This window comes from Haliaeetus albicilla, chromosome 6 (genome assembly GCF_947461875.1).
Source record: "Haliaeetus albicilla chromosome 6, bHalAlb1.1, whole genome shotgun sequence".
NCBI classification, from domain to species: domain Eukaryota; kingdom Metazoa; phylum Chordata; class Aves; order Accipitriformes; family Accipitridae; genus Haliaeetus; species Haliaeetus albicilla.
In genome coordinates, this window is record NC_091488.1 from 13,403,721 (window position 1) to 13,422,627 (window position 18,907).

The window sequence follows — 18,907 nt, forward strand, 5'->3', positions numbered from 1 at the left end:
CATTCAGAGAAATTTGGACACTATAGCTATGGCAAAATCTCGAGTTATAAGAGACAGTAAGCCACTTTGGAATGGAGAAGTACACACCACAGTATCTAGATTTCTCTAAATCCGCTTTCTTTGGAGAGCTGCAGAAAGACATGGTTGGTCACTAAAATTCCTTAGAGATATAGGTGCCAAAATAATAGCAATTCTATGTTAACTCTTTTACTCCTTAAGCTTTTCTACTTTCAAGGATCAGTTGGAAATATTTCATGGCCTTGCTCCTTTCCTCTCCTGGCATTTTAGAGAGATGGTGATGATGGTTGAACTGGACCTCCCACACTTTGAGCAGCTCTGACCTCCACTGACCGAGTGGCAGGGCGACTGATCAGTAACAGATTTACTTGTGTACTGATTCAGACTGAGCTGCCACCGTATAGATGTTTCTTGAGGAGGGACCTGACTGAGGTAGAGGAGGTGAGGGCAGTAAAGAGTGGTGGTGTAAGAAAAAATCTGTCTTAGTTTTGAGCTATCAGTTCTATGTAAATTTTGCAAAGTTAAGAATCCATCTACGTTACAACAGGACCCATGTCAGGCCATGGATTGGAAATGTTTATAAATGTCCTTAACTCTTTGCAGAGAGATAACCTTGGTTATTTTTTATTGAATTGGAAACAGATTATGTGCCTACATAAAATAGAAAAAAACCTCACGTAAGGCTGCTTATCTTGTTTTATAAATTTTCAAATTTAATTCTGGGGGAAAAAAAAAGACAAAAAGAAAAAAGAAAGAAAGAGAAGGGAAACTGGCTGCTGTGGAACTGAAGAAAACTTCAGACCTGCAAGTTCAGTCTTATGATAGAGATACATCTCTGTGAGCTTTGAGGAGCCTGGAACAATAGATGAAATAATGCAGCAGCCTCCTTTGCCTCAGATAACCTCTTGCTATGGCTTTTATGCTTATTTCTTTCCTTGTGTCAGGAAAAGACAGGAAGATGAAAGTCCTTAATATCTCATGAGTAACATTGTACTATGGTGGCACTTGAGAAGCTTTGCTACTGAATTTTTCTCCCAGAAACTGACTCACACTCATGGTGGCCTCTCCAGTTATCAAACCCCAGAACTATGAGAGATGAAGACCAGGCCATGTAATACAAATAAGTATTTTGTTCTTCACCAGGTACGCTGAAGGGTGGAGGTGGTAACACAAGGGAGGGCTAATTCATTGCAATTGATTAAGGAAGAAGTTCATTGCCCTTGGGCTGTAGGACAGTGCTGTGGCTTCCCTCCTGTTCTCCTGGAAGTCAGCTGCAGGTTGTGTCCCAGGCAGGGAGAGAGGCAGTGGGCAACAAACTCCAAAGGTGCAATTTGTAGACCTCGGAGCTGAGGGAATATGAGGAGCTAAAAAAAATCAGGTTTACCTTCTGTAAGGTCTGCTAGCAGGGCCTGTGAGCTTGGCTGCATCCCTGGGGGGAGGTTGTGCTGCTCAGAGGAGCGTAGTCATGTTTTGACCATCTGCACCACCTACGGTGAGCAACACCCCAGGTGTCTCACGTAGGCTGAGTACTTTGTGTGAGTGGTGCTTGGAAAAGTGAAATCCTTCCCTCCCTCTTTCCCTACACGCCTCTCTTTCCTCATTTAATCTTTGGTTTGTGTATCAAAAGCATTCGCAGGACTGTGACTTCAGGGCACAGTTTAAGCATGGCTGCTTCTAGCACATTTTCCATGCCCAGAGCAGCAGATTGTTTTGCTTTGAGAATGATGTTGTAGCAGTGCTATAAAACTGAGTTATAGGTTACTCTCTACTTTGGCTCTGTGGGGATGTTTCTCCCCTTGTGTGCACAGGTCACGCTGGAAACTTGCTTAGCAGAAGCAGTTCTATCCAACGGAGGTGACAAGTACAGCTGATAAAAGTTTATTTGTTCTATATTATCATCTGGCACACAACTAGAACAGCCATCTGTTCTCTTAATTTCTATCAACCCAATTTAGACTGCAATAACATAATGCCGTTAGATGTGTTTCCAACAAAGTGAAAATCAAATATGATTTTTTTAAACCATCTTGAGGATAACATCACTCCTATTTAAAGACTACAAGCATGCTGGGGGAAAAGGGCATGATAAAAGAATAATTAATGTTACAGCTTTAAAATATTCTCATTTTCATACAAGATTATTATACACTAATTCAACAGGAAAGTGTTCACATTTTCTTATGAATTATACATGAGAACAGTTTCACATAGGAAACCTAAACAGAATTATTTTAACTTATTACTCAGACCTGTAAAAGTTTATTTTAATCTCTGATATTATACAGTCTAATGGAAAGCATTAAAAACCTTACATAAGAGCAATTTCATAATTGTTAATGTGACCTCTTCTCACTTAGAGAAATGAACACATGATTTGCTAATGCAGCTCAACTTTAATGAAGCCACTAGGTTATTTAGGGCACTAGTCAGCAGATAGTAAAATGAGGGGTGTGTTTGTAAAATGTCATGGAATCTGGGGCCCTTAGCTCAGGTTGGCCAAGCCTAGGTACAACCCAGTTTCCTCCCCCTCTTCCCTGTTTGTTCTCTTCAGGGTCTTACTACCTTGAAATATGTATCTTCAGATCAAGTGGTTTGGTAGTATCTCAAATGAAGACATAAATTTGAAGTTTCAGTTCATGAATGAAATTTGGTTAAGGAAAGACATGTTGATAAAGTATGCAAACTGTTCAAACATTGGTGTAATGGCAAATGATGATATGGCTTGGTGAGTTGTATAGGGAGATTGGATTCTGTGGTAAAGAATTCTGACTTGAACATGTAGTTTTTAATACAGCCAATTGTAGTGTCAAGACACACAGACAATAGGTTGCATCTACAGAATCGGAGAAATCTATTCTCTAAGTCCATGACTCTGAAAAGGAGATCACAATTTTCAGTGAATAACTGAAGCAAGTTAGCACTGATAAGAGGACTACTATAATTCCTGGATGCGTAAGTGGAAGGGAAATTGGTATAGAGGAGTGGTGACATTTTGCATTCACTGTTACCAGAACCATTACTGAACTTATGCGCATGATCCAAACTTGAAAAAGAACTTCAAAAAGTTGTTAAGGTGTTGGGCAAGAACTACAGGAATATTTCAAGATATGAATAATTCATAGTAAATGATTTAGGAAGTTCAATCTGTATAACTAATTAAGGAGAAAGATGGTTTAAGAGGCAATTTCCTCATGTTCTGTAAGTACTTAAAAGGGCAGAAGATTTCTGACTGCAGAGGAAATCTTTAATGAAGGCAGAGTAAGATCTGATAGCTGGGGTCAAAGCCAGATAGACCACAAACAATACACTAACTTTCAAAAGTGAGAATAATTAACCATTCAAATAATTTACCCAGGGGTATCACATGCTCTCCGCTTACAAGAAATCTTTAATCATGACTAATGTCTTTTTAAAAAAGCTATAGCTTAACTTCCAGGTACAGACTTGGTGCAGGAGTTAATGGGTAAAGCATGAAAGGTGAGAATAAATTACTCTAATGGTCTTTCTAGTCCTTGGATCTATATAGGTTTTTTTCAGTCTCGCAATGAGGCAAACTTATGTATTAATGGCAGATGGGATGTTGGAGAAAGAATTATGGGTTCCATTCCCTGTTTTTCTACTGACTTGTGTACATTGATCCACTCAGTAGGCTTCTCTGTAAAACTTAAATTTTAAACAGTAATATGTTACTATGCTTGCCCACCTCACCAAGGCAAAAGGTAGTAAGGGTTCCTAACATCCTTCAAACTCTTTGAATGAAACTCATACTACAGATATTGGACCAGGTTTTCAAAGGCACTAAGCACTGAAAGCAAAAAAAGAGATGCAAGCTTTCAATGTCTCTGAAAATCAGATGCTGAAATTATTATAATCAAGTTTTCAAGGCATTAATACAAACACTACTGAGGAGGAATAATAAATGGGAATTATGAGCTATATTTTGACAGTGTTCTTTTTAATTGTTGTGAAGGAGGCTTCTTTGCCTTCCTCCCTTGAAGCCTGCAAACAGCCAAACAAATAAAAAGCTTCAGTTTATCTGAAAGGATGTTCCATTTAAAAAAAAAAAATCCTTATTTGGCATATTAAGTAGGTGAGTCAAAAAAATTAGACTTTGTTACAGCAAAGCAAGAGCGATTAAATTAAATGCGCCTCAAGAAGAAAGCACTCCTCTAGATCAACAGGGCAATAAGAGCTTGTCGATCCCCATCCTGGTGCATTTCTAAACACTTTTTGAAGTACAGAAGGCAGAACACTCAACACTTAGGCTTTGTCACAGCTGACAGCCTGTCGGTTTTAATGAAAATGCTTTCCGTTTAGAAGATGACAGAAATTACATGCATTTCCCCTTTTATTTTTCTGTCATCTTTTCTGTCTCGCATTTTTACAGTAGAAGGAGGGGTTGGTTATTAAAGCATTACATAAGTATGCAAAATCTATTAAGAAGAAGAGAGGAAAAGGAAAAGCTTTAGCCCTGCAATTACACACAATGTGTGTTGGTGAGAAATGTACACTGTGGGATAACATCTGATATGTGGCAATAACTATTTACTTTTAGTTATCTTTAAAGAGGGTGAGGCAAAAATCTCTAGATAATGCTTTAAGTGAAGGTTTTATTATACGATTGCCTGAGTAATTTCCAACAGGAAGATGATCTAAGCAGTGTTAGATAGCTCAAGTATGTTCATAACTTCTCTAGAAAATATAGCAAGATAACACTGAACAATTTCTTGGCTCTGCACAGCTTTCACAAACCTCTTTTATTAAGTAGCAGGCTTTTAATAAGTGTACCCACTCTCATTGACCCAGACGTACAACTGCATCTGAAAAAAAAACACTTCTAGGACTGAGGAGGGAAGGCTTCACTTGCAAATATGTCAGTACTATGGGATCTGGAAATAGCCCACAAATCTATACATATTATTCAGCCTGGCAGTAGCCACTCCATGTTTCCCCAGTTTTGATTCCAGAGCGAGTATTAGCAGCAATAACATGTACAAGGTAGAAATATTGAGGAAGTGAGCTTTCGGCAGCTTTAAGGAATGCTCTGAATTTAATCTTCTAACTTAATTTCTGTGACAGTTGCTTCATGTTTATCCTAAGAAGAGAGACGAATTTAACTGTTAATGATGGCCTGTGCAGACCATATCTCAAAATTGTGCAGAGGATCTGAAAATAGTGAGAGCTTTAGAAAAGCATAGAGAAAGGAATCAATTTTTAAACTTTGAACACATTTGTATGAACTTAAACTTGTGCATACTAGTTACCTCCAACAGTGTGACTCTTTGTAGAAATGGAATTATGTATATTTAGCAAAGGTGAAACTGGATCCCAGAAAAAGCAAGCTACGTGAAGCCATTGTACCAGGAGCACATTTCTGCCTTTCAGCTGTTTAGGTTCCACTCACTTGACACAAATGCATAGCATGTGCAGATTTACTGGAGGGACCAAAATGGTCACAACCATCCCATTAGCACCTTTTTACATGGTCCTCATCCTGTGATGTGACAGCTGAGCAGCGTCTCCACCAACATCTACCCCTGTATAGTTTGGTAATGGGGTTACAGACCAGCTTGAAAAGTCTGATCTAAGCCTTGATCGGGCTGTAGAGGACATGTCTGCACGGTATACGCAGTGCTGGTTCAGCAGCCTGGCAGCCCTGCCAGCCGAGTGGCATTGCTGTGGGCAAGCACACGTCTGAACTGGCTGTGCTGTCTAAAATACAGAGCTGGTTAATGCTCACATAGCTGGAAACAGAAGCAAGAAGAGATTACCTTTGCTGTATACCCATCATTAACCACAAGTAAAGTCCTTAAATGTGATTCCCATCTCCTGAAGCTGTAATTTTGTGCTGCCTACAGACTAAGGGAGACAACTGTCCTTTAATTACCTGTAATCCTTATAACATATTTCTTGGCAAAGGTAGACTTTCTTTATGGATATTTCAGTAGTGCTGCATCTATCTGCATGTGACACAGAAGTCAAACAGCCCATGGTTTTCACACCAAAATTCTAAATATCCTTCTAACCTAGAATTAGGGGTAAAAGTAAACCTTGTTAAAGGGTACAGATGCTGAGTACCTATGTGATGAGGAGATAGGGTAGAATGGCACAAATGTTTATGTCTGAGTAATTGGGGACTGTGAAAGGAAAAGGAAGAAATACTCATAGGACATTATGATATACCTAGGAGTTACAGTGTGAGGATCAACAAAAAAAAAAACCAAACAACAACATCTGACCAACGGGAAGCACTTCTTCTGTGTGAATCTTTGTGAGCCTGCATCCCTAAGTGGCAGTAGGATTTTATTTGTTGTGGCTTTGGAGCTGGACTGTATGACTGACAGCAGGTAAAGGACAATCCTGTGATTGTTAAGGGGGTTCACTAGGTGACTGCCTGCACACTTGCAGACTATCTGGTTGCTAGTAGGTAGCTGTTAGCTGTCTGGTATATGTAGAAAACCTTATTAGCATGTTTGGTCAAGCCAAGCTATTTTGTGACTAGCAAATAACTTATTAGTAATTGAGAAGCATATTTTATTGGTCTAACTTACTGTGATTAACTGTCTATATCATTTCCTCCAAACATTATAACTAATGTCTTAAAATACAAGATGCAAGATAGGTTTGCTTTTCTTGTGTAACCATTTCAATGCCATATTTCAGACACCTGGCTGTGAAACTGAAATGTTACATATTCAGGTGCTTTTCCTGCTACTCTCAACAGTACATTTGTTTATAAGTAATTTGTGTTGAAACACAAGCCTTCTGTATGCAAGCAATTAAATTTCCAGTGGCATATGAAGTCAATACGGCCTCTGTATAAGAAGGAACCTCCCTAGCCTCTAAACCTCCCTCGGCTGGAATATAGTGTTGCTCATGGCTGAGGAGAGTAATCTCGCCATCCAGTCCTCCCTCCTCCTTCACATCTTCCCTTGCCCAGCTCTTCTCCTTCAGCAGCAGGCAAGTAGCTCAACATCTTCTATGCCTCCACTCCAGGGATTTATTTTGTTAATATACTTCTTAGTAATGGCACATGTTATTTGAACAAACAAGGTACTTCAGAAGGGTATGCGCAGTGTGGTTTATGCTTTTCCAAAGTCGTGACCTAACTGCTTCCATGCTTGTGCCTTGACCTTCAGGAGAACAGGGCCAGCCAAGACAAGTCACCAGTGTGATTATTTTATAATACAGTATGCATACAAGGATGAGAGAGGTAGGCTTCTGTTGCTTTATTCAATATTCTCTGCTCTAAGGGTCAGTCCTGTCCCGTGACATTAAGTGCTTGTTAGAATTATTTTTTTTCCATTTCTTTCAGATTGTGGTTTAAAGGAGATTGCCCTTTGTAATGATACCTTTTCCTTTCTGTCTTTTCTCTGCTGGATTGCTTTCCCACTGATGCATTTGTGAGCAAGCACCCTGACTACACTTAATTATTAAAAAGTCATTGCTCAAATAGAGCTCTGAAGAAAAGGAAATATTTTTTACTGCCTGTTACTGAATATTAGTTCATGATGGCTTTCATCTTTGTGTATTCTCTCCTGTAATTTTGGAGCCAGGAATGTTTTATAATCATAGGTAGGGGTATGTATATTGTAAGAGCTACCAGCTACTAGAGAAAAAATAGCAGACAAAAAAGAAAGAAAAGATATTAACATTTTCTCCAGCGTAAAGTTTTAGAAAAGCATGCATAGCTTAGACTGCAGTATTTTTTAAATGGAAAGAGTGACCAGGTGAGGCACAAGTTTGCAATGCATTCTAACCACATTATTTCCATTTATTGTAATATAGGAAAAGCTTTAGAGTAAACATGTACCATGTAGATGTTAGTTATTTGTGTTCTTGCTTTTAGAACATGCAGTTACAACAGAACAGAGGCATTTGTGCAGGTGTCAAATGATCAAAATTGCACATGTGTACATACATACCATGATGTTTTCCACATATTCTAGAGTTAATAATAAAAAATATGTATTTGAAGAGAATTTCAACTATATTATTTTCAATTTGAATGAACACTGGGAGAAATGGTGACCATGAACATGTCAGTCTTGTTCAGGTTTAGGGGGCAGTCACTTTGCAAGACTTAATTTTCTTCCTGAAATAAACCTTTCTCTGTAGAATTTAAAAAAAATAAAAATATCTTTGGGTATTAAATAACACATCCTGTGCTATTTATTTAAGCCCTTCTTTTAGACACAGAGTCTGTCTACCTGCTTATATTGTGCTTCTCTAATCACAGACTGCAATATTATTAAAAAAAAAAAGTCCACAGCAGATCAGATAATGTATTAACTCATCTTCTGCCAGTAGCCTGGCCGTGGAAGTACTGAACCGCAGGGAGCTCAGCCTGTCCTACTGAGCCCTGGGGTGCATTAACCCGCGTGAAACACGGACAGGGTGGGGTGGGACTGTTCTTGACACTTGTCCTGTCTAGCTTGCAGCTAGCACAGGTATGTACAGCCTCACTGGGGTCAGCGGTGTAGGCAACATCAGCAAGGCTGGATTTGCTGTCCTTGTTTTCCCATCACACCTGCAGCAGGCTGTGGAGCGGGGCTGTGCAGTACATGGCTTTTATGGCCAGAATCCTTTAGCAAATATGTCCCATATTCTTGGGGTAAAAACTTCCTCCTTTTGTGAGTTTCTCTTGCTTTCACTGATCCCTTCTGTTTTACTTTTTGTGATCTTTTTTTTTGCAGTTTTCTGGTGTACCTGGACAACAGATGCCATTTTTGGCTAATATTGTTTCATTATGCATGCCGTCCCAGACTGTCTTTCTAACACATACAGCTCTGCTGGTCAATTGCCATCATATCACTCTACAGTATTGAATTAAACTGGATTAAATTCTGCATTGGTTCTTCACCCTGTATTTTATTTCAGATGCCTCTTGAATATTGTTTGTTGATTGTGATATAGACGATGGCACATTTCTTTCCTTCATTCCTCACATTTTCCTTACAGATCCCTACCTTTTTTATAAGAAGTGCACATGAACGAATATCTTTATATGCATTTGCAGTGAGTACTTAGTAAAGTTATAATTGGCAGTTTCTAGAATCTGGCAAAAAAAGCCTTCAGAACCCTCAAGCCTCTGTCATCCATCCCCCAGTGTGAGCAAGGAGAACACAGTAAGAACCTGCAGATATTTTAAACACTGCAAATTCTTGTGTCTTTCAGGACCTAGATTTCTCATCACATCCACGGGAGCCTTGTATATTTTAGATGTACAGAATGAAGATGGACTGTACAACTACCGATGTATCACAAGGCACAGATACACTGGAGAAACACGACAAAGCAACAGTGCAAGACTTTTTGTATCAGGTACTCCTTCATATATCATGTTAAATTAACTACTGTATATGCCTCTCTCTAGTGCGCTAAACTGGCAAGGCAGGTTCTTGTGCCCGTATGCACTAACAACCAAGTTGTCTATCAAATGGAAGGTAGAAGTGGTCAGCTGTGAGCTGCTGCTGCAAAATAAAATGTCCCATTTTAAAATCCCATTTACTGCTTTTCACCTCCTATTAGATATTTCCAGAGAGCCTGTAGGGAGCACTGGCATTTAGTACAGTGATTTTTAGTAGGTTTAGAGAACTTTGTAAAAGGACTGTGGATGGGATTCATCCCATTAAAAGTAGACTTGCACAGTGAAAGTATGTAGTCACCTTAACTTCCCTTTGTAACCAAAGGAGAGGAACACTTTTAGGGGTAGTGTATCTGACCTACTTCAGCTGCCCACTTTGAAGTGAGATGAATTGCCCCATGGTGCCTCTTTCTCTGTTAACCATAGCAGGAGCTCAGGACATTTAGCTCAGCTGTAGATATTTCCACTGCAGGAGTCTCAGGTTAGCTCAGGTGCATTTCAGCCTTCCTTTTCATTCATCACACTCCTTCCCTGGGGAAAACAGTGTGTTTCCCTGCTTTCAGGAGGGATCTCCAGCCAGAAGGGGTACATGACCTGTCCCAGTCCACCCAGGGTGCTGCAGGTAGACAGGAGGGTTAGCTGATGGTGTCCGTGGGTAGAGCTAAGAGTCCCAGGGCAAATGGCCTCATGCAGCAGGTAGGAAAATGAGAAAGTATCGGGGTTATTTTAACTTTTCCTTGTAATCATAAATCACCTCCTAATTGTTGTGATGGACTGTTGGGTTCCCACACACACTAAACACTTAGGGCTGTCGGTATGGTGCTGCTCCAATCCCACCTTCTCCCCATTTTGTCTCAGTGAGAGGAGGTGCCAGTTGTGGGTGAGGTGAGAAGGAGGAGCTGACCCCAGGTGTGGGTTTGGAACTTGCTCTCAAACATCTCTGTATAGGATTAGCTCTTCTCCACCTCCCCTTCTTCTCCCTCATTTGCTGGGTGCCTGTAACTGTACCCTCTGTTTGCACGTGAGCAAATCTGCAACTGTATTCCCACATCTATAGAGTTAGCTAGGACTGTATCTCTCTTCTGTCTCCCTGTATCTTTCCCATACAGAAGACATGCCCACCATCCCACTGAAAGCCCCACAGAGCTTTTTCTCCTTTTCACTGTTACTAAGTTGCCCTAAAGATCAGTCAGGGTATGGTGACCTTCACAATCTAACAGTCAGTGGGGTCATTCTCCTTTTGACCTTGTCCTCTTGTCTTTTGGTCTTTTTGTCAGAAAAAAATAATAATCTAGTGATTAGGTCTCAGCTCTCCACCCTCTGTTCGACAGCCCTAACTAAGCGAGACAGAGGTGGGCACAGGGTTTTCCATTAGTAACATACTTACTGCCCTCCTCCACAATGGTCATTGCTGAAGGATTCTGGAGCCCTCTGAACACAAAAGTCAGTACTTAAATATACTAATGATAAAAAAATAGTGTGATTGTTCAGGTTAGAATCACTTACCAGTCAGATGCAGGAGTTTCTTCCTTTGATATATGTCTCCTGTGGGTAAAACTCTTGCCTCTGCTTTTTCCAGCCACATGAAGAAGTAGTTTTCCTGCACAATAATCTGCCTGCTTTGGTCTTATAAGGATAGGCAGGGTCCTATCCTTCTAGCTGGCTCCATAATATGGTCTGCTTCCGTATGAAATCATGCTAAGGCTGAGCCAGTGGTAACATAAATAAAATCAGGCTTGTATCTTGGTTACCACGGGAAAATTTCTAGTTACTTCACTGAACAAAAGGGGAAAAATGAAAGCTCTGTCTTGTTTGTAATTCAGGACAATCACCCTAAAAGATGTGCTGTGTCTGGAGTTCCCTTTTCTATTCTCCTCCACAGACCAAATAAAACCAGGAAATTTTACCTCTGCGCAACACCTGGCTTTTTTTAATTCAATGGGGTTAATTGTTCTTTATCAGATCTATAGTGGGGTCTGATTTCCAGTCCTGTTAGTCTACTGAACAAGTGCAGCAATTGTGGGCAAGAGTTTCTCTCTTAATATTTCTCTAACAGGTTTTGTTTTTCCTTTACTGGAATTTATATTTTAAAATAGTGAGTCCTTTAAGAATGGAGATCAGACAATCCATGAACATAGTTGAGAATGGTCTGCTTGCATGAGACGTACATTTTTGCCTGCCTTTTACATCCATAAATATTCTCTGCTTATTTGGGAATGAATTAGTTTGTGGTCAGTATTGATCATAGTCTCTTGACCACATTTTTAATACAAGTTAAGCTTTGTTATTGTTTGAAAGAGTAAGAAAGGTAATGTGCATATAATAGCAAATACACATGTGAATAAGTAGTATACCTATGAACAAAGCAAGGTTCCAAATTTCATCTGGAGTAAGAATATCTCCTTGAAATCATGTGGCCCTTCTAAATAAAATTAAAACCAAGGCCATTAACATGCTACAGAATATTCCTCTAATGCCCATTATAGCATGTTTTTCCAAAAATAATTTTGTCCAGCCATGAATCCCAGCTCCCAAAATCTCTACCATTTTTTAACCCTCACCCTCCAAAAAATCCTCATGATTTTGAAAAAGTAATGAGTTTCTTGCTCTGTCCTTCAAAGAAAATCTGAAGTAGAATATTTTAGAACAGTATTTCGCCTCAGTTTTTCTGCTGTTGTCCTTGCTAGAAGTTATTTGCAGCTGACTGTTAAAGCATAGTAAAATAATAATTCAAAAGAGTACATGCCACATATTGGAATTGGGTTATGTTACTTTGCTATTTGCCTCATTGCAGGTGATTGCAAATGAACCTTGGGATTTCTTTTGTGCTTTTTTTCTTGTCTTTTTTTTTCTTCTTCTTTTTTTTTTTTTTTGTTTAACTGGAACATATGCAATGTAGGAGCTCTAAATAGCAGCCTTTTCCAGGGACATCCCAAAGAGATGTTTCTACCATCCATTTAAATATATAGGTACAGAGTGCAAGAAAGCACATCGCTGGAATCATATTTTGTGTATCCCTGAATATATTTGAAGTACCTCCTCTACAAGAACCAACTCAAGGCTTCTCAAGTACCTAGGCAAATCCCAGTTTAGCTGTTCCATGGATGGGACTCCAGCCTGGCCTCCCCCTGCTAAGGCTCAGTTTGAGAAGGGAAAAAGTGAAGAGAAGTGAACCTGGCATGGAGGACCCAGGGACTGGTGTGCTGTTCTTGAAGGGTGAGAAATGGTAGCTGCAGAAGGGGGCTCTGCCTCCCGTGGCATCTGCTGCCGTAGCCCCCAGCTCCTGGGGGCAGCCCACCTGCCTTCCCAGGCTTCTGCCTAGGCACGGGGGCAGGTGGGCAGCAGCTGCTTTGCTGTCACCATCAGCTTGTTGTCCGAGGTGGTTTCGCACTTTGCCTGGGCCCACCGTCGAAGCATGTTCTCTGCTGCAAACTAGGAAGCTGTCAGAGTGTGATACTTACTAGCCCCAACTTTTCTTTACCATTACTTTAATTCCTTCCCTGGTGGCCCCCATCCTGCTTTGAAGTCCATGCGGTACTTTGTGTTTTTCTACTTAAAGGCTTGCAAATGGGACCACATATATCCTTCACAAAGTCTTTTGAAGTTAAAAGTGTATGGAGAAGATATGAAGCTACTGTGAGTTTTGAGTAGAAATGCGCAGACAATACCTTTATAAGTCAGTTCTATTTTTTTATTATTTAATTATTACTTTCAATTGAAAAAATTGATTTCGTGTAGATGTGACCTTCCTAAGAGCCAGAGCTGTAATCTCTTGTGTGCTTACGTTTTTACTGAGTTAATTCCTCAGGCTGCACAAAAGAATCTATGCACTGAAAACATAGATGCCTGATGACCCAAAAGGCAAGAAAAGAACTGGCTAATCAATTAGTCAAATTGACATTGGCCTTCCCAATAGCATCCTGGCAGATTGTGCTTTCACTAAGCCAGACATAAACAGCATGGCAAGCTCAAAAATATAACCCTTCTTGATGCCAAATATGGACCTTGAGGCTACTGATGCATGCAAAATCATTTGTTTAACTACTGGCTGACATGTTTCTAATGAGACAGACAGTAAGTTGCTGTAAACTGAATGTGGTTTTGCCTTCAGTGGCTCAACTTTTTGCTGGCATCTAGAGAGCAGCAAAACCCCTGTGGTTGTCTTTCACTGAACTTGGCATTTAGGGTTTTATCTCGATATTCACAGAAAATTTACTCAGCTCATTTGTTTACCATCACAATTTTAGTTTCTGGATTGATAGTATAACTTACATAGTGCCTCTAGGTATTTGCTCTCAAGCATACTCTCCCAAGTGTGGCTGCAGTCCATGAAGATATATCTAAGCTAGTTTTAAACTAACTGGCTCAGGTACCGATTACACTCTCGCTTGAGTAGCTTAATTCAGCATGAACTGCTTCTGTAATCTCTCCAGCTCCTAACAGGAACCTGCTGCAGCTGCCCTGTGAGCAGTAGCAGAGCTAGCTAAGTCAAAGGCCACTTGAAAATGTCAAAATGATTGCAATCACACCTACACCCAGGCAACTATGATGTAGATATACTCAAAAAGAGATCGGTGTGTCAGATAGGAGTAAAAGGAGTTGATCAGCATGTGGAGTTTCTTTGTGAGACAGAAGTCCTAGAAAAGTGGGTGCATGTGATACGAAAATACTTAGATGAATATTTGTTGATTTATTGTCCAGTATTTCTGTTGCAGTAGCTCCAGGATGGGCTTCCATCATGCTGCATGCTGCACAAAAGTGTAAACCACGTCAGCCTCTTCCTGCAAAAGTTTTCAAACTTAAAAAGCCAGAATCACAGAGTAGTATTTCTGGTGGAGTACTTGCACCTCTGGTGAAGGTACTCTGCTAGACTTCTGCGAGATGTGTAAATATATATCAGGTGCTACCCAAGTGTGTTGGTCTGAGAGCTGCTTTTCTCAGCAAGTTGAGCACAAAAAGTTGGAGTATTAAGCTGTAAGTTGGTCTTGTCACATTAAGTTCTTTTTCCAGAGAGAAAGAAAAGGCTTGTCTGTCAGTTAGACTGCAGATGGAAATTCCTGTGTCTTTGCCCTTTTCTCTCCTGACACAGGGATAGATTGCTCCTTCAATTCAAAGCCTTCAGACCACCTAGAAGCATGGAGAATCTGTTGGCTTCATTCTAGCAGAGTAGTGCAGGCATAACAGTGACAATTGTTAAGGCAACACATTTCTGGCTCTCCATTCCTCTGATAGGGCACATGAAGGATGACCAGAGAAATGGTTGCCACCTGGAAAAAATCCAGTGAGAGGATTTCCAAGTAGCCATGAGATGCTTCAGTAGTACATGCTGCTGGATCCCAGCCACCACTACTGAGATATTACAGACTGATGGCTGGGTCACAGTAGCAAATTGTAGTACATAAAACACTGGGCTAGTGAGTCAAAAAATGCAGGAGAAAAAAATATTGGCACATTGCTTAGTGAATGAAAGAATTTTAATGCTCCCATTGAAAACTGCTGTTTGTTCTTTCAGATCCAGCGAATTCAGCTCCATCTATTCTAGATGGGTTTGACCACCGTAAAGCCATGGCAGGACAGCGAGTGGAGCTGCCTTGCAAAGCATCAGGGCACCCCGCACCAAAGTATCGTTGGCTGAAGGACAACGTTCCCTGGGAGCCTGACAGCAGGTTTCGGCAGACAGTTACAGGTCTGCTGATTGAGAACACGCGTCCCTCAGACTCAGGCAACTATGTCTGCGAGGTGTGGAACAACTATGGGACTGCCGAGATGATAGGACGACTGTATGTAAAACGTAAGTCCTGCACTGAATGAAGATCTCAGGCCACTTCTTACTTGGGTGTTTGCATCAGGGAAGATGTTGCCATATCTCGCTGTACCTTCTGTTTTGTTACTTTATCTTAGCAATGCTTAAACTTCTCAAAGTTGTGGAACAACAGAAAGTAGGCTCTGTGGAGATGAGCTAGTTAGACAATTGAGCGATCAGAAGTGCAAATAGATGCAATTTCTAATGTAGCTATATAATTTATCACATGGAGGATATGTAATTTAGAAGCTTGAATTGGATGCTTAAAAAGAAATTGCAAATGTTCTCATGAATAAAGCTGCCAAACTCTCATTGCCGTGACTCATGCTGTTCGGTAATATTGAATACTCATACCTCCCCTCAGTTGAGTATTCATGTGTGAATATTCTGAATGTTTCACAAATTCTACAAAGATAATTATTACTCAGAAGCACTGCACTGGAAAAGTGTTATTCTTCTATTGTTAAAAAAAAATTATTTCCTGGAATAGAAATAATGCTTTGTGAACTAACATTTCCACCTATACAGCATGACTAGCAAACTGAAAAGGGAGAAGTTTGTGAACAGTTCAGGCCATAAAAATGTCTTCACAAATAATTACACATAATGTATTCGGCCAAAATAAAACCGAGATCAAAGATCAGTAATTCGTGAATTATAACGGAGGAGATTTGCTTCTAAATGTATTCATAAAAATTAGTTGAATTCAGTCTGCCTTGTATGATACAAAGTCAAAACTTCCAGAGACATGATGTAATGGTACTGCTAGTGATACCAAAAGTATCCCCTGTGCCTGGTGATACATTTTACTTACTCAGCCCTCAAACAGCCAGTAGATTCTTCTGGATCAGGTTGGCGGGAGGCAACAGTTGGGCAAAGGAGTTTTACCCTCCTCTTCAATGGAGGATGTGGTTCACTTTCTTGCACCATCATGGCTCTGAGATGCTGGTGGTGCACTTGAGTGTGTCTATTTTGTTCAATGTGTCATTGACAGTTTTGAGCCGCTGTGATCATTTTGATAGGAAATAGGAAATGTAGAGATATTCAGTGACTAGTAATATGCATATAAGCACAGATTAACTGTTGTTCAGGACCATTGTAGAGGAAAGCTCTGTTACATATGTGTCTGTGATCCAGAATGACTGAGGCCACTGATCTGTGTGGTTTTTTCCAGGCCTCTGCTCCCAATGGGCCGCTGAATCTACGTGTGTTATAAACGCTAACCTGTGTGTTATAAAATGTTCAGTAAAGTGAATGAGTTAGCTGAAGAAATTTTCATGTATAAGCATGTGTATACATGTATGTGTATGCATATATGCAAGCTGGTAAAAAAATAAATAGGATCATATACATTCAGTTTCAGAGATGATATCAATGGTGATAACAGTCCCTTATCTTTATAAGGAAGTCAAACCAATGGATACAAAGCATGAAATGAGATCTGCATTCAGTAATGCTGATAACTGTTAGGTGGCAGGATACAGATTGTTTTCCTTGCATTTACGTTTATGACATTTCTTCAACACCGTTTATCCTTTTTTTACAATATAAAAATTTCATTACCTATGTCCCACTGTTTCTTAAGGCTGACTTGAAAATATTGTAGTCCTCCAATGTCAAAACAGAAAATCTAGTGAGCTCCCACACAAAAACACTTCCATGTGGACAGATCTTATGGATATCTGTGAGTGTACCTATGTTAACATTTTAGCGTGGATCTTCCACCCTTAAAAGCTAATCTCCTGGTCATTGGCATTTACTGCACTTGTTCACATCAGGGAGTGGTTTTGGAATGTGTAAACGGGGTTCCTTTTGCAAGAAATTAAACCAGAAGATGAGCTTCAGGAATGTATCTAATGTACCAGTTGAAAGGTCCACTCTGAACTAACATGAAGTAACGTCCTACCCTCCCAAAACATGTGTAGTGCCATTGCTAGGCCCTCAGCACCAATGGTGTTACTCAGTCAATCTGCTCCTGCTGTTCATTTAGGCATGGGATTATATCATGTGTTGAATAGGTTATTTCTATAGATCTATGCTTTGTGTCATGGATATTGGTGTCAAAAATGCTTGTTTAGAGCAACTACAGTCATCTATTGTTTGTTTGGGTTTTTTTCAGAAGGGTATGGCTGTGATTTTTGTTGTTCTCCTTAACTGAGAGTTAATTCGTTACTTGCACATAACTGGACATGTATATTTAACGTTTTCTATTTCCCTTTCCCTCTCCCTTATTTTGATTTAAATCTTCAGAACCACTAAAAGCCACGATCAGCCCACGGAAAGTAAAAAGCAGTGTTGGTAGTCAAGTGTCCTTGTCCTGCAGTGTGACGGGAACTGAGGACCAGGAGCTCTCTTGGTATCGTAATGGTGAAATCATCAACCCTGGTAACAACGTCCGGATCACTGGTGTCAATCGGGAGAACCTTATTATGGATGGAATGGCCAAGAGTGATGGTGGAGCTTACCAGTGCTTTGTGCGCAAGGACAAGATGTCTGCTCAAGACTATGTTCAGGTGGTACTAGAAGGTCAGTCACTACCTGTTTAGCGATTCTTGTCTCCATAATAATATATATGTCCTCTTTGGTGCCATCGTTGTATAGTGAGGGATTGTGGACCCTAAAAAACAGAAGAGGGTCCTCATGAACTGTGAGTGCGGTTTGTTGTGCCCCATTCTGAGCAAAAACTAATAGAATGAAAAAATTGATTTTAAAGCAAATCCCTCCCAAGCAATCTTTCCAGTCAGGTTTGGTTTTTTTGGTGGCAGTGGATGGTGTTGCTGCTGATTATTTACATTAGCTTTTCATCAGGACACAAGAGAAGAGGTCTCCATTCAACTCCAAAAATCTTCTGGGCATGGTTTTTCTGGTTGGGTGTATTGGCTGAAGGCTTAGAGATCATCTTAACTGACACAATGTCCTGCATGATAATCAAGTGAGGAAAGTTATGAATTTGTACAGAGCCAGATCACTAATGAGGCTGTAGTGCAGTCATGGCATGGATGCTATTTTTAGAGTCTTTATAGAAAAAGAAGAGATTACCTGCCTGGATCGAGTTACCTCGGCAACCATCTCCCGTGACTAAGAAAGCCTAAAGAGCATATAGATAATCTATCATGATGTCGAGAGAGTGCAGGTTATCAGAGAGCAACAGCAGGAAAGATTTCAAAGACACTCAGGTCTCACTGGGAAAATAATGTCTGCTTTCATCTCCAAAAAAAACCTGTCACTTGAATTAAAAAAAAAAAAAACCAAGAGGAGGAGGGGTGGCAGAGGTACATAGTGTGCACACTCACAGATTTATTGGTCCTGTGTCAGCTTTCTTTCAGGATAAAAAGCTTTTTTTTTGTTGCTGTTGTTTTGTTTTCTGAGGAGTGACAGTATCTAATGCAGCAAAGGAAAGGAAGAGAGTCAGAGATGAAAATAAATAAATAAATTAGAACTCTCTCACCTAACCAATGGAACAGAAATGAAAGGGAGAGGGGAGCAGTGGAGAAAATTATGAAATCAAATAAAATCAAATGCTCTTCCAGGGATGCTAAGGTCTTTCAGCAGTCTCAGAGTGGCAATGCCTTATGTTTTTTACTATGTGACAAGCAAGGGAATTTTGCAGCTCCATTTTTAATTCTGGTTTGTGGGGAGTCTTGCACACATTGTGCCAGTTCCCTCACTTTCCTGCCTGACATTGCACTGAAATCGCAATGTAAGAATTGTGATTTCCA

At 40.1% G+C, this 18,907-nt stretch overlaps 1 protein-coding gene and 1 long non-coding RNA gene across 4 annotated transcripts in view; one reads left to right on the forward strand and one right to left on the reverse strand.

Moving 5' to 3' along the window:
* The window catches only part of LOC138685655 (uncharacterized), an 84,751-nt gene extending 73,717 nt beyond the window's left edge, over window positions 1–11,034 (reverse strand). The window contains exon 1 of the long non-coding RNA XR_011325010.1: window positions 10,892–11,034. This is a non-coding gene — a long non-coding RNA (uncharacterized lncRNA). The remainder of the gene's footprint in view (window positions 1–10,891) is intronic.
* DSCAM (DS cell adhesion molecule) overlaps window positions 1–18,907 on the forward strand; it is a 471,653-nt gene that overhangs the window by 277,158 nt on the left and 175,588 nt on the right. For all 3 annotated transcript variants that reach the window (XM_069785098.1, XM_069785097.1, XM_069785096.1), the window contains exons 4-6: window positions 9,196–9,342; window positions 14,898–15,176; window positions 17,439–17,714. In XM_069785098.1, the coding sequence (XP_069641199.1) occupies window positions 9,196–9,342; window positions 14,898–15,176; window positions 17,439–17,714 (702 nt within the window). The remainder of the gene's footprint in view (window positions 1–9,195; window positions 9,343–14,897; window positions 15,177–17,438; window positions 17,715–18,907) is intronic.